The 13560-nt window shown below is 36.1% G+C and overlaps 1 protein-coding gene across 1 annotated transcript in view; it reads left to right on the plus strand.

The window, feature by feature from the left end:
* The first annotated feature begins 782 nt into the window (after window positions 1-782).
* The window catches only part of LOC134543186 (ring canal kelch homolog), a 51059-nt gene continuing 38281 nt past the window's right edge, over window positions 783-13560 (plus strand). Inside the window, exons 1-6 of the mRNA XM_063388080.1 lie at window positions 783-962; window positions 2562-2708; window positions 4780-5005; window positions 10288-10463; window positions 11071-11167; window positions 12745-12901. Coding sequence (XP_063244150.1) covers window positions 907-962; window positions 2562-2708; window positions 4780-5005; window positions 10288-10463; window positions 11071-11167; window positions 12745-12901 — 859 coding nt within the window. The 5' untranslated portion in view covers window positions 783-906. The remainder of the gene's footprint in view (window positions 963-2561; window positions 2709-4779; window positions 5006-10287; window positions 10464-11070; window positions 11168-12744; window positions 12902-13560) is intronic.

The following is a 13560-nucleotide window of genomic DNA, read 5'->3' on the forward strand; positions in this document are numbered from 1 at the left end:
AGTACCATCCTGGAAAAGTACCATACTTAAATATATAATTTATAGCTGCCACGAATGTTTTTGAATCTTGTAGTAAAATATGGTAGTTTTCCGTATGGCACAATTCCGCCTCGCCTCTTCGAAACAGACGGAAAAGTACCATACTTAAATATATAATTTATAGCTGCCACAAATGTTTTTGAATCTTGTAGTAAAATATGGTAGTTTTCCGTATGGCACAATTCCGCCTCGCCTCTTTGAAACAGACGGAAAAGTACCATACCGGAAAAGTGCCATACTTAAAAAGGACACGTGCTGCTATCTGGCATCATTTGAGTTAACCTAAGAAACTGTTGGAGTTGACAGCGCTGTCTACAGACGAATTCTCCACACTATTCTGAGAAAAGAGGCGTTGTAGTCATTCCATGGAGTGTGTAAAAAAATATGGCACAATTCCGTCTCGTCCTTTTCCAAGTATGGTACTTTTCCAGTATGGTACTTTTCCGTCTTTTTCGAAGAAGAGAGGCGGAATTGTGCCATACGGAAAAGTACCATACCAGTATGGTACTTTTCCAGTATGGTACTTTTCCATCGCCCCACATTATGTTCACTGTTCAAATTCAGGCATTATTGCATGATAGAAAATAAAAGTAAAAATATATGAAAAAATAAGTAACCACACTAATTAATATTTGATTCGTTCTAAATTATAAATAAAAGTTAGTGTAACATAATTTATTTATGCATGTTTATAATATTTTTGTATAAAATAGTATTATTTAGAGGAAATATTTATTTTCTGCGTATATTGGGAAACCTGATCAAAGACAAGATGGGCGCAATCTTAGCTTTAATTTTGTAATTAAATTGTTTATGTTATGACTTTAAGATACACTATTTAATTGATTTTTGCGAAATAATATTGAAATGGATGCTGTTGGTACAACACCGTTAGGTGATAGTGGGCTAGAAAAACAAGGAAGGTAAATAACGACGTCCACACTTTGCTATCGACGGCCTAGGTTTAACCTTGTGCTATTTACGTACGAAATTGCTATGGGTTGGCCCAGTAAAAATTGTTCTTCCATTTAAGTAATGCTGATTGATGCATGTGAAATAAGATAAATAAGGTCATGCCTGTGAATATTATTAATAAAACATTAAATGTATTAGACAAAACAATGTATCACTGTAAAAAAAAATATATATAAAAAAAACACATTATTTTAATAAAGTCAAAATATACATAAATAATAATAAACAAGTATCCCTCATCAATAAGCATGCTGATCTAATGACTATGGCAGTTTTATTTAATAAAGAACATGGACATCAAAAGCTGCAGATCACTGTGTGTCGAAACATAATGTTTAAAATACATGTTCAAAGCATAGTTATGGATTATCAACTTCCGAAATTTATCCTTGAATAGCTCTATTCAAATATTTCTAGAAACATTCACCATAAATCGAATCCACCCTTTTCTTCCACTCATTTGTCCATCATTTCAAATAGTATGGCCTCTGGCACTGTGCTGGAAGAGTTTTAAGTAATTTTATTATAATTTAGATTGATAGTAGACTAGCATTTATTATTATATTTAATCATGATAAACTAACAGAGTAATATTAAATGTAATTAAATTGGCATAGATCAAAGTGTAAAGGGTCACAAAAATCACGAGTCACTGAAAAGTAATGAAACTGAAAGGCATGTCACGAAAGTTAGGAAAATGTCCCAAAAGGAAAAGTGTGCGGAAATCACAGTAATGCAACTGCAAAATATCGTTTTGGCGTGAACATATGGTTCTCGCCTGATGTAACGAACAAAAATAGATAATTTATTATTAAATGTTTCTTACCATTACATACACAACAAACATACAACAACCATTATGTATGCCTGTTTTTGTTTTTAATTGACATGATTGATAGAAATGTGGTTAGTTAAAAAAATAATTTGAATTGGAAAAATTACCATGTGTATAAAATTTCCGAGATTTCACATATAAATTCAGTAAACAAACCCTTAAAAATTACACAAATAACAATCAATGCACCATTTTAACCATCTTTAGAAATTAAAATTCTGACATTCATTTCAGTAACGAGGTCTCCCCTATGATGCGATAAAAACAGAAATATTATGTTGCACTGATATCAAGGATGTGTTTAATGTGATTGGTTAGAATAAAATTTGTGTCCATTGCTTTGCACCCTTAGCGTTGTCATATAATGGTGCTGAAAAACACAAACATAGCCTTAAGCTAGATTGCTTTTTTTTTTTGCCTAACTTCTGTTTATATTAGTTCATTAAATATAAATAGTTATATATTGTCACTTAAATCATGTGGAAATATTCTCTAAATAGGGTTTAGCTTTCTGAAACAAAAATTGGCTTGTTCCTGCGAAAAGTAAATACGTTGCGTATTACCTATGTTTAATTTTGCTTGTATACAAAATTGACTTGGTGATTCAAAGACCTTCCAAGAAAACTTATGGATGGAACTGAGTTCAAGAGATATTAAAATAACAACTTTTTTTATGATAGTGGGTTTGACTAGCATGATATTTCTTTTGCAGTTGCCTGCTGCTGCGTTATGCGAGTCAGAATTCCCTGGACGAGAGTTCGCAGAAGCACGTGCCTCGACCGGGCACAAGGGAGAAGCCCCCGTATCGCAACCATCACCACACACACCGAGCGTTTGACGTCATGAATGTCATGCGGAAGTGAGCTAAATTTAATTGTCATCATCCCAGTATAGATGGGAATTTGCTGTCGCGTTGGGGTCTGGTAGTATTATAAAAATATCCAAAATTCGTGAACGGGTGAAAGTTCCGTATCAGGTATCAAAGTTTATCTCTCGATACTGATGGTTGTATTAATTGAATCTGTAGCACCTAATGCTTGCTGTTTCAATTTAGTTCCTAGAAAGATCCTGACCAAACAAAGACACTACTATTACAATACAAACAAATTATGTTAGGTATTTTGCATTTCACTTACGTACTATCATAATTTATTGTTGTATCATGAAAAAAAAAAAAAAAACAGCAGTTTAAATTCTGCAAAGTTAAAACGAGACATTAACCTTGCCAGCAAAAGAAGTTTCTCGCAAAAAATAGTAAGATTCATACAGTCCTACACTATGCTGACAGTTTTATGATTCTCAACTTGGCCCTCCCTCTAATGCAGGAGAGAAATACGCGCGCCACCTCGTGATTAGCCGCTGGCACCATAAACTTTCATGCACTCGTGAAGTCCTAAACCACTGTGCAGCTCCAAAACCATATAACACATTTCTTGTGGACGAAACAAGAGGCAAGCCCAGTAAAATGTTTCTACTCGCGCCACACAAGGTCATTAGTCATAAGAGACACAACATTACAATTCAGATAAACTTGAGAAGGAATTGGCAAGGGTATAAATTATTGTTCCATATCCCAGAATTTGCCTAGAGTGATTTGGCGGAACCATGGAAAACTGAAATCATTATCGTATGTATAGTTATGATAATACTCTTGTGATATGTCTCAAAAGTGGGGTTTGATAGAACATACCTTTATTCTCTACATCTTGATTAATCAGTGGTAAAGGATTCCTGCCTTACATCCAGTTTGATTGAGAAAAGGCAGTTCACCAAAACATTTTGAAGGGGAATTTTAAGTGCATGAACTAACTGCACCTCTTAGCTATTAATAGACACTGTGGGTAGTTTCATGGGTTGGCTCAAAGACTAATGACAGTTATACACTGCACAATCAAGCTATGTAGTATAGAAATTTCGGGGCCAGCATTGAATGGCTTGTCTGCCGTTGAAACAGTCAAAATTGTGTGACATGGCGGACACAGCTGTTGTGTTAACAGTTATAAATCTTGTATCACTTTGTATGTAGAACTTTCAATGCAACTGATTTTTGACTGTTCTGGCAGCACATTGTAACATGTCAATATATACATGTACATTTATTTATATTAACATAAATTAAAATACAAGTTTAGAAAAAATATTGTCTAAATTATTAAAATAAAGTAAAATGCAAAATACATTAGGTACATGAACCAATGTGTTGTTAATAATGGTTTATATAAGTCTTTTTACTATTAAATAATATTTAGTACATAGCAATTAATTCTAATAATTATCTTCATTGAAGAAAAATGAGGTCAGTTTAATCACAGTGTAACTTTATAATTTATTTCAGGTTAAAGCAGTAATGGCCAGCTTCACTCTTTTAGAGGGCCAGGTATTTTTGAAACTAATCCAAGGGCCTTACACATATGGTATTAAATAATATTGGATTTCTAACAACAGTTTATTAATGTTGTATTATTCTGTACAATAACCGATGATGAATATAATAAGTGGCGTGAAACGATTGCAAAAATGAAGTACATAATATGTTTTCAACATTTCTGTGAGAATATAAGCGGCTTCTGAACAGTGTTTCCTGATAAGTAACTGATTCTACGTATGTGCAAACAAAGACGGTAATAAACAGTGGAGGATCCAGGATTTTGGTTTGGGAGGGTCTTGACCCAGCTGAGGCTAGGCTTTATCAAGGCAAACACTAAAACAATAGTGGACCCAGATGCTTTTGGAGGGGGCTTGAGCCCCTTAGCCCCCCCCACCCTCTGGATCCGCTACTGGTAACAAATGACAGTTTATCTGATGTTGTTTTATTTGTTGGAAGATTCTTCAGGCGGGGCCGGTGGAGTGTGGGAAGGGAGAGTGTTCTAATAGTACTTGTTCTGGCGAAGCTGCTAACGTCCCGCGGGGGTGGGCGGTGGTCCCGGCAGGCAGCACCTGCTGTGCGACGTGACGCTGGTCGCCGACTGCGCCGAGGTGCCCGCCCACAAGATGGTGCTGGCGGCATGCAGCCCCTACTTCTACGCCATGTTCACGAGCTTCGAGGAGAGCCGGCAGGACCGCATCACGCTGCAGGGCGTCGACCCGCAGGCGCTGCAGCTGCTGGTGGAGTACGTGTACTCCTCGGAGGTGCACGTCACCGAGGAGAACGTCCAGGTGCTGCTCTGTCGTACCCTCGCCCCCCGCTGAACCCCCTCTGAAACTCTGGGAGCCAGTTGTAGTTTTAGATCTTATTTTAAGGGCCCCGCCTACCCGGGCACACATACGGTGCGCAGAGCTTCAGGAAAAAACAACGCGATTTCAAAACTACTCAAGATATCCGAGTGGGGTCTGCTCACGAAAAGCATTTAAGAGTTCGCCTAGGGCCGAAAAGTACTTTTGATTTCGGATTAAGTTTTCAAACCGTAATTTTTAGAAGAGTTAAAATGGCTAAAGCGCATGTTTTCAGAGTAATTTTTTTTTGGCGTGAAACAACCGGTACGGATCATTGAAAAGCACTTGAGGGACTTGCATCACACCTTCATCTTCATTTCTCCGTCGTGTAACGTTACGGTCACCGCTCAGATTTCACGGTTATCCTGTGACGACGAGACGACTGCGCGTCAGTTCAGAGCCTTGTGCTTAAGAGGCGACACCGCGCTAGAAGCACCGGCGAGCATCGCGCTTATCATCCCGCCTCACTAGCACTCGTACATCCCAGACGAGGCGGGCCCCTTAACATTAAAAGTATTGAATGGTGCAACGTGCCAATGCAGTCCCACGCCTGCCACGCTCGTCTGTTCTCAGGTTCAAGGATTCCACCTTATGGAAAGTCAGGGAAAAGACAGTGAAGTTGGAATTGGTTATGGAAAGTCAGGGAATTCACTTGAGATTCTGGAAAAGTCATGGAAATCCAGCAGTGGTGGTAATTTGTCTTGAGGAGAAATTTTCATGCTCAAGTCACCATCACCCAGACTGCCCAGATGTTGTTTTAGTGCAGTCATACTCACCATAAAATGGCACATACAGTGTTCTCTTTCAATTTTAATGTTTGTTTTATATAATTCCAGGCCAGCTAGGGGATTTTACTATCTGTATTTTTGTTATTTCTTTCAAAAATCTCCAAGTAAGTTAATTATTTTAAAAAAAAATAGTAGTCATGAAATTTTTAAATTTTGGTGATGTAAAGTCAAGGAAAAGTCAGGTTAATATTATTGCAGATTTTTGTGGATGACCTGATTTTCCACTGTTGTCTAGTTGTAAATATGCGATTTTGCGGAGTGTTTGGGTTACATGGGTGCTGCATTCGCAGTGAGTGAGTCAGCCATGGGGGATAATGATGACCGATGTATACAAAGTATTATATTTATCTACGAGCTCATGTTGTGTTGTAGGCAACAGATACAATAAGTGCACATTTATTTAAATATCGTTCCAGTTTCTTGGACCCAGTCATTTCTGATCAGTAAGATTTTGCAACAACAAAATTTGCTGATGTTTTCAAAACCACATTTTATTTATAATTCGTTATCTTGGCAAAAATGAGATGCCAACAAGAAAAAGTCAGGCCCTGGCCATACCTATCTCGTGTGTGAATATGTACCATGCCAACATGAACTTTATGTATTGGTTATGTCGATCTGTGCTTATATGCAAATGCAAGTTAGTATCTAAATGCCCAAGTTTATCAATCATTTATTTATTTTCAAGTTGCAACATTAAAAGTTGACAAGTCATAGGTAGTAGGCACCATACATAAAAAAAAAAATTCTTTTGCAAAACATATAATATATATATATTTTCTTTCATATATTCATACATAGACACAATACAATTTTAACATGGGCAGTTACAAAGACACAGAGCAATTGCTATACAACACAACAAAAATATTATAAAAAAAGGTTAGACATTACAAGTCATAATATATTTAACTATTACATATCTGTAACTAATTTCTTATTAGGTTTTTAGTGAAATTTTTACAATCAAGTAAAGAATGAAATAGGTTATGTTGTTATGTTACATAAGTGTGAATGAATTTGGATTTTCATGTATGCAATGTAAACATTCAATTTTATATGTTAGTTTGTTAATGTGTCTGCATATTAGTATCAGCATAAACATCCAAGTTTAAAAATTAATTTACATGAGTCAATGTGTCAACATGTTTATGTATGTAGTTTTGTTTATATATGTATGAGTTTATTTATTTTGTAATTGAAAGCATTCAAGTTCATAAATTATGTAACACCAGTTGTGAATATATGTATGTAAAATTTGTAGTCAAACCTCATTATTACAAACCTGAAGGGACCATAATTTTAGCACTTTGTAATAACGAGGGTTTGTATTAACCAAACTATTGGGATATCATGACAAAAAAATTTGATTGAACTTTAAATGCCTATATTTACAACCATAAAGAAAATTATATACACTGTTGGTAGCATAAGCTGGCTTCACTACATGCATAACAATTTGTAAACACTGAAGAAAACAATGCATAACAAATTGTAAACACTGAAGAAAACAAACACAATGCAACACTTACAGAATAAATCATAATACAAACTTCAATTTCAGTTTTCGTTCTCTCTCCATTGTCTACTTCTTCAATAATTTTAACTTTAACTTGCAATGTAAGGTCGTTGCATTTGCGTTTCACAGTCATATTACAAAACAACTCACACTCAAAATTGAGGTTAAGACACACGTGTGTGAGCAATGGAAAATATCAGAACTTTTTTTCCATAGATTTTTTAAACTTCTACGTATGTACACTTCCGACGACTAATATTAATAAGGTATAAAGTACTTTCCTTTTTCTTTTTCCGTTTACAACATGGCATCTTTTCTAGTTTAGTTACTAACATCGCCACTAGAGTTGAACTTTTCATCTTGTTTATCGACCATTTTGCGCTGTATGATACATACATATATCTTTGGAGAAACGTTTGTTTACATGATGGTTATGAAGACGTGATTTACTTTAGACTTCGGCGGTGAAATTCGTATTAACCGTTCACTTATACACGTTAACAGCTACTTGAGGGATCAAAACAACTTCGTAATTCATATTAACCGTATTTCGTATTAAAAGTACTGAATAACATAGGAAAGCATACTTTATTTTCTGGGACTGTGAAAGTACTTCGCATAAATGGGAATTTCATACTAAGAGGATTCGTATTAATGAGGTTTGACTGTATGGATGAAGGTTTAGTTGTATGTTTGCAAATTGGTATGTAAACATTCAAGTTGATAAATAATGTTACATTCCATTCTCAGTCGGGTCGTGGCCTTTTTTTGTGTCAGGCCATGTATTGTCACTTTGTCGAAAAAATGTGTAGCATTTGGGAAGAGAAATGGTTTAATGTAAAATTTTAAGTGAAAATTGGAAAATTCACTTCAGAGGTCCATTCTTTGTTAGAAAGTATGTACGGTGATGAATGTCTGTCACACTTTCATGTTTCAAAGAAGAACGTAAAGAGATTGAAGATGTTCCACATCCAGGGCTACCCTCAACGTCAACCATGGACTAAAACTTAAAGGAAATTGGAGATTTAATCCATGAAGACAGTCGGTTGAGTATTCGTGTGGTTGTTGAGATAGTAAGAATCAACAAAAAAAAACAGTTTGGTTAATTCTACACGAAAATTTTCACATGAAATCAAAATGGTGCCCAAGAACCTTACGCCTGAACAAAAAGAGTCTCAAAGGAATATTCTTGCTGACACTCCGAAAACCACCAAAAATGACTTTAGATTTCTTGAAAAAGTAATACTAGAGACAAGATTAAGTGGTGATTTGCAATAAAACCGAAATAACATAACACTGAAATGCAAGTTAGTACACCATATAGTAGACCAAAACGCTAGTAATATCATGGAATTAAGTAGCATTTTACTGAAACTTAATTCAAACCATAAAAAAAAAGTTTATGTTTGATATTCAAGGAATGTCATTTCCGGAAAAGAAATCATCCTAAAGTGCATGGATAAGAAAAATTCATTTTATTTGTTTGATTGAACATCTCTTATTGAATCAATTTCAACACAAAGCTTGGTAATTAATTTTTATTGTTCTGAATGTATCTGTTGTAGGCCAATTGATTACAAATTATTTTATCATAAAAATGAATACTACATTTTTGGTGTAGTAAGTATTAAAAAACAGCTATTATAAAAATAAAAACAATGAAACTGAAATATTCTGTTTTAAAAATGAAATTGGACTAAAACTATAAAATCTTTTCTCTGGTAATACCATGTGATATATCATGGTTTTTCACTTATGAGCCGGAAACTAAGCTTCAATTAAGGCATTGGAAGAGCGCCAATTCATTGAGACTGTAGAAGGCTCAAATGTCAAAATTAAAACTCAAAGCAAAGATGATTGTATTTTTTTTTTACATCCGTGGAATTGTGTATGTTGGCTGTCTGAAGGTCGAACTGTGAATAAGGAATATTATCTTGAAGTCCTATTCACCCCATGAATAAGATAAAAAGTGACTAGAGATGTGGGAAAACAAGACACGAATTCTTCATCAGGTCAATGCCCCGGCCCATACTGCATTGGTTGGCAAGTTGTTTTTGGCTAAGTATGGGATCCCTGTTTTGGAAAATCCACCCTAATTGCCAGATCTTGCTTCATGTGAATTTTTTTCTGTTTCCAAAAATGAAATCTGCACTGAAAGGAACAAAATTTGAACAGTTGAAGCCGTGAAAAAAAAAATCGATGGAGACCATGAACATGTTTTCAGAAGATAACTTCAAACACTGCTTTGACCCTTAGAAAATTCGCATGGAGCAGGGTAAGCATCAGGGTGGGGAGTATATTGAAGGGGATAATGTTAAAGTTGTGAAGATGTAAAAATGAATTTTATAAACTTAACACAGATTTATTTAGCTAAACCACATGCATGTGTGTGTTGTGTCTATGCATATTCATTAAAATATGAAGTCATGGCAGTACTGTTACAGCAACTAAATTATCTACAAGTGATCTTGTGTAAGTTTTTATCAGAATGCTCTGAAAACCTTTTAGTGGTTGCGATTCTTTGCTCTAGCAATACCTGTATTTATCTACATGTATACAATTTATTATTTTCTAAAATAATCAGCTTGAGTATTAATTTCCACAGTTCTAAACTTACTTTTTAACTTCAAAGTTTTTACCTGTACTGTAAAATAATGGTAACATTAGAAAGTGGTATCATTGATTGTAATAGAGGATAAATACTGAACACTCATACAGATTACAGCATAGAAAGATTGTGCTATCAACTTTTAATTTAGTATGTTAGTATATCAACCTATTATAAATTGTTCAAATTATTTTGGTATTGGAAAAAAAAGGAAATCTTCGCACTTACAACTCTAACTTAAGGCCATCTCGCTCGTTTATTTTTGCGAGTGTTCGGATGTGGTGAACGGCGCTGTGCCGCTTGCTCCCAGGTGCTGCTGCCCGCAGCCAACCTGCTGCAGCTGACGGACGTGCGGGACGCCTGTTGCGACTTCCTGCAGGCCCAGCTGCACCCGACCAACTGCCTCGGCATCCGGGCGTTCGCAGACCTGCACGGCTGCATCGAGCTGCTGACTCATGCCGAGACCTACATTGAGCAGCACTTCCCGTACGCGCTCTTTTTTTTTTTTAAATTTTGTTTCACGTCTCATCTACAGCACGGTCATTACAGACAACAGTTAGGGACAAGAGTTAACGGTTAGTTGCGATAAAGCATGAAATAACGTCGAAAAGCTTTTCGACATGACATACCATGTAACACCAAAATATAAGATGACACATCATGTACCACTGATTTGCAGCTAAAAACATTATTTTAACATAAAACAACTCAAGTCATAAAAATTTTCTTTCATTATGTTAAATTTTATTGAGTGTAATTTCTGTTCCCATAACTGCCAACATACTCCTAGTAAATGTAATTCCTATTGCTCTGATCTTTCCAGGAAATACTGTATGGAAATAAGAGTTGACAGTAACGTTAAACTCTGAGGGAACTTAAAAAAAAAAAAAAAAAAAAAAAACCGCTGGCAGCGCAGTAATGCAACCCGACTGCAAAGGTTTACAACCGGAATCCACCAAAAAAAAAAAATATCTGAATGTGAGCAGCTGGGTTACAGAGTGTGCTGAACTGTAGAACCTTTTACTGTATCTACTCTTTACAGGTCTCCTTCTGTTGCATCCGTTATGTAAGCGCGCATGTCACTCTGTTTTAGTGAAGTCGTGGAGTGTGAGGAGTTCCTAACGTTATCCCACCATCAGGTTTCCAGGCTAATTTGCAGCGATCGGCTCACAGTACCATCAGAAGAGAAGGTACTTAATGTGTTTAATGTATTCTCAAATATTGACTTGTATTCATGATTATATTCCAACAAAGTTCCCCTGACAAAATTTATGGTTCAGCTACATATTTTGTAACATTTAATGTATACAATTATGCAATTATTTTTTTTTAGAGAAATTTGACACTGAGCTATCAAAAGAAACTCAGGGACTGGGAGCAATTAATTTTGTTGCCACCCACCTTCCCACCTCTTATTAATGTATGTTCAAATCCCTCACAATAAAAATAACCCAAAGGTTGTAAAATTTCAAGTGACTATACATATAAATGTGTAAATAGGATGATAAAACTATATATGTAGTATTTAACATTTTAATAATATTTTTCACATCGTTTTCTCAAGTAAAAATAATTTTAATGCAATTACAAGTTGTAAAGAAATAGAAGAATTTATTTTTAAAAGCTGAAAAATTTACTTAACTGAACATCTTAAAAAGTCAGTCATATGAAATTTGTTATTATTTTATATCATTGAACATTTTAATTATGGAATCAAAATTAACTGTCCATGCAAGTCTTGATTTTATGTGTAGTGTAACAATAGAATACGGATATACTGAAGAAGAAGAAGTATTCATTTGTTTCAATGGGAATTAATCACAGCTATCTGGGATTTAAAATTTTTTTGCTGTAATTTCAAAATGAGATATTTATACAAATGTTTGGCATGACAATACTTAATTAATATCTTCCCAAGCATTTTATACTTCATTACAATCTAATATTTACTAACAGAATACAGTCTATAACTGCTGGGAGAAAACGATTCATGATTACTTCATTGATGTAACTCTGTCACAATAATTATTAGAGATGGCAGAGTTTGCAAATTTTTGGGTCTAGTCATGTGCTGAGCCAAGCTCAGTAATATGCAATACCTTTGAGTTGAGTCAAGTCCACACTTGTTTGTTTGTTTTCCGTTACTAAACCATTCATATAATTGGATTGGAACTTTGCACACTTGCGCTTTGAAACATGAGGAAGGTCACGTCACGACACGACATGACACATGTGTGTATATAAAAGCAAGAGACACAGAATCAGACGCGGCATGATGCCACAAATATGTCGCGATCACTCGATCAGACATTAGGAGAAAACTTTGAATGATGCCCCAACTTCGTCATGAGCAGACTGATTGCTGCAGTGTTCTACGCATGTGCGACTGAAAAAAATATTTGTCAACAAAGGAATACTTTAGAGTGTTTATGGCTGACTAATTAATAACTGTTTTTCATTGTTACTTTACTTTGATTATATATTCACTTGTAAATACGTATTTAAATTGATTTTTGCTAATAATGGAGATCGATGCAGATTGATTAGTATGTTCAGTACACGGAAGACATCTTTTTTGTATAATCGATCTTTGAAGGAGTATTATAAACAGAATTTGATTTTAATAACGTGGGAAGAAACAACGTGGCAAACACGCGGTGTTAAGCTGTCGCGAGATGTCTGTCTGATGCTGCTGCGAGCGCCCGGCCCCAGAGAACCCGGTTGCCGAGGCGAGGCGAGGCGTGGCGTGGCTGTCCCGTGCTTGCAGGTGTTTGAGTGCGTGATCGCGTGGGTGCACCACGACCTGGAGGCGAGGCAGGGCCAGCTGGCGGGCCTCATGGAGCACGTGAGGCTGCCGCTGCTGTCGCAGGAGTACCTCGTGCAGCGCGTCGAGGAGGAGCCCTTGCTCAAGGCCAACCTGCAGTGTGAGTGCGTCGCGTCCCCGCCTCTTCCGCACCTTCGATTATAAGAGTACAGTTGTTCTTCCCGTATTTTGAGGGTTTTTTTTTGACATGACGACGTCTAATAAATCGATGAACGCCGAAAAAGTGTCCCGTTACGCACATTGTCCCCATTTCGCTGTGTCCCGTTACACTCTTTTTATATTGCCCTTTGCTAACCTGACCCTCCTAGCATTGCGACGGAGTCCGTGGCGTAATTAATTATGTTTTCATGCATTTTCAATGTAACATTTTTCATTGCTCTTTGCTAACCCGTTCCTCCTAGCATTGCTGCAGAGTCCGTGGCGCAAATATATTATTTTTATCCAAATTATTATTGCCATGATCAGGGCCGTCAAGACAACCCAAAGTCCCGGGGGCAGATAATTTTTTGTCAGACCCCTCCCTAAAATTTAATGTAAAACTTTAAGAACCCCAAATTAAAAAGACTGAAACAAAAAAAAAGACCAGTACAAAAGAAACATGACAAATGCACAATAAAATATAAGTAGTGATGGGTTGATTCCGATTTCGGAATCTGTCGGTTCCACTGATTCCAGTATAATCTAGGCATGTGCGAGAAAGACTTTTTTGAATTCGAGACGAGATCGAGAAAGCAATTTAAAAATTCTCGAGAATCGAGT

The sequence above is a fragment of the Bacillus rossius genome (assembly GCF_032445375.1).
Source record: "Bacillus rossius redtenbacheri isolate Brsri chromosome 9 unlocalized genomic scaffold, Brsri_v3 Brsri_v3_scf9_2, whole genome shotgun sequence".
Classification (NCBI taxonomy): Eukaryota; Metazoa; Arthropoda; class Insecta; order Phasmatodea; family Bacillidae; genus Bacillus; species Bacillus rossius.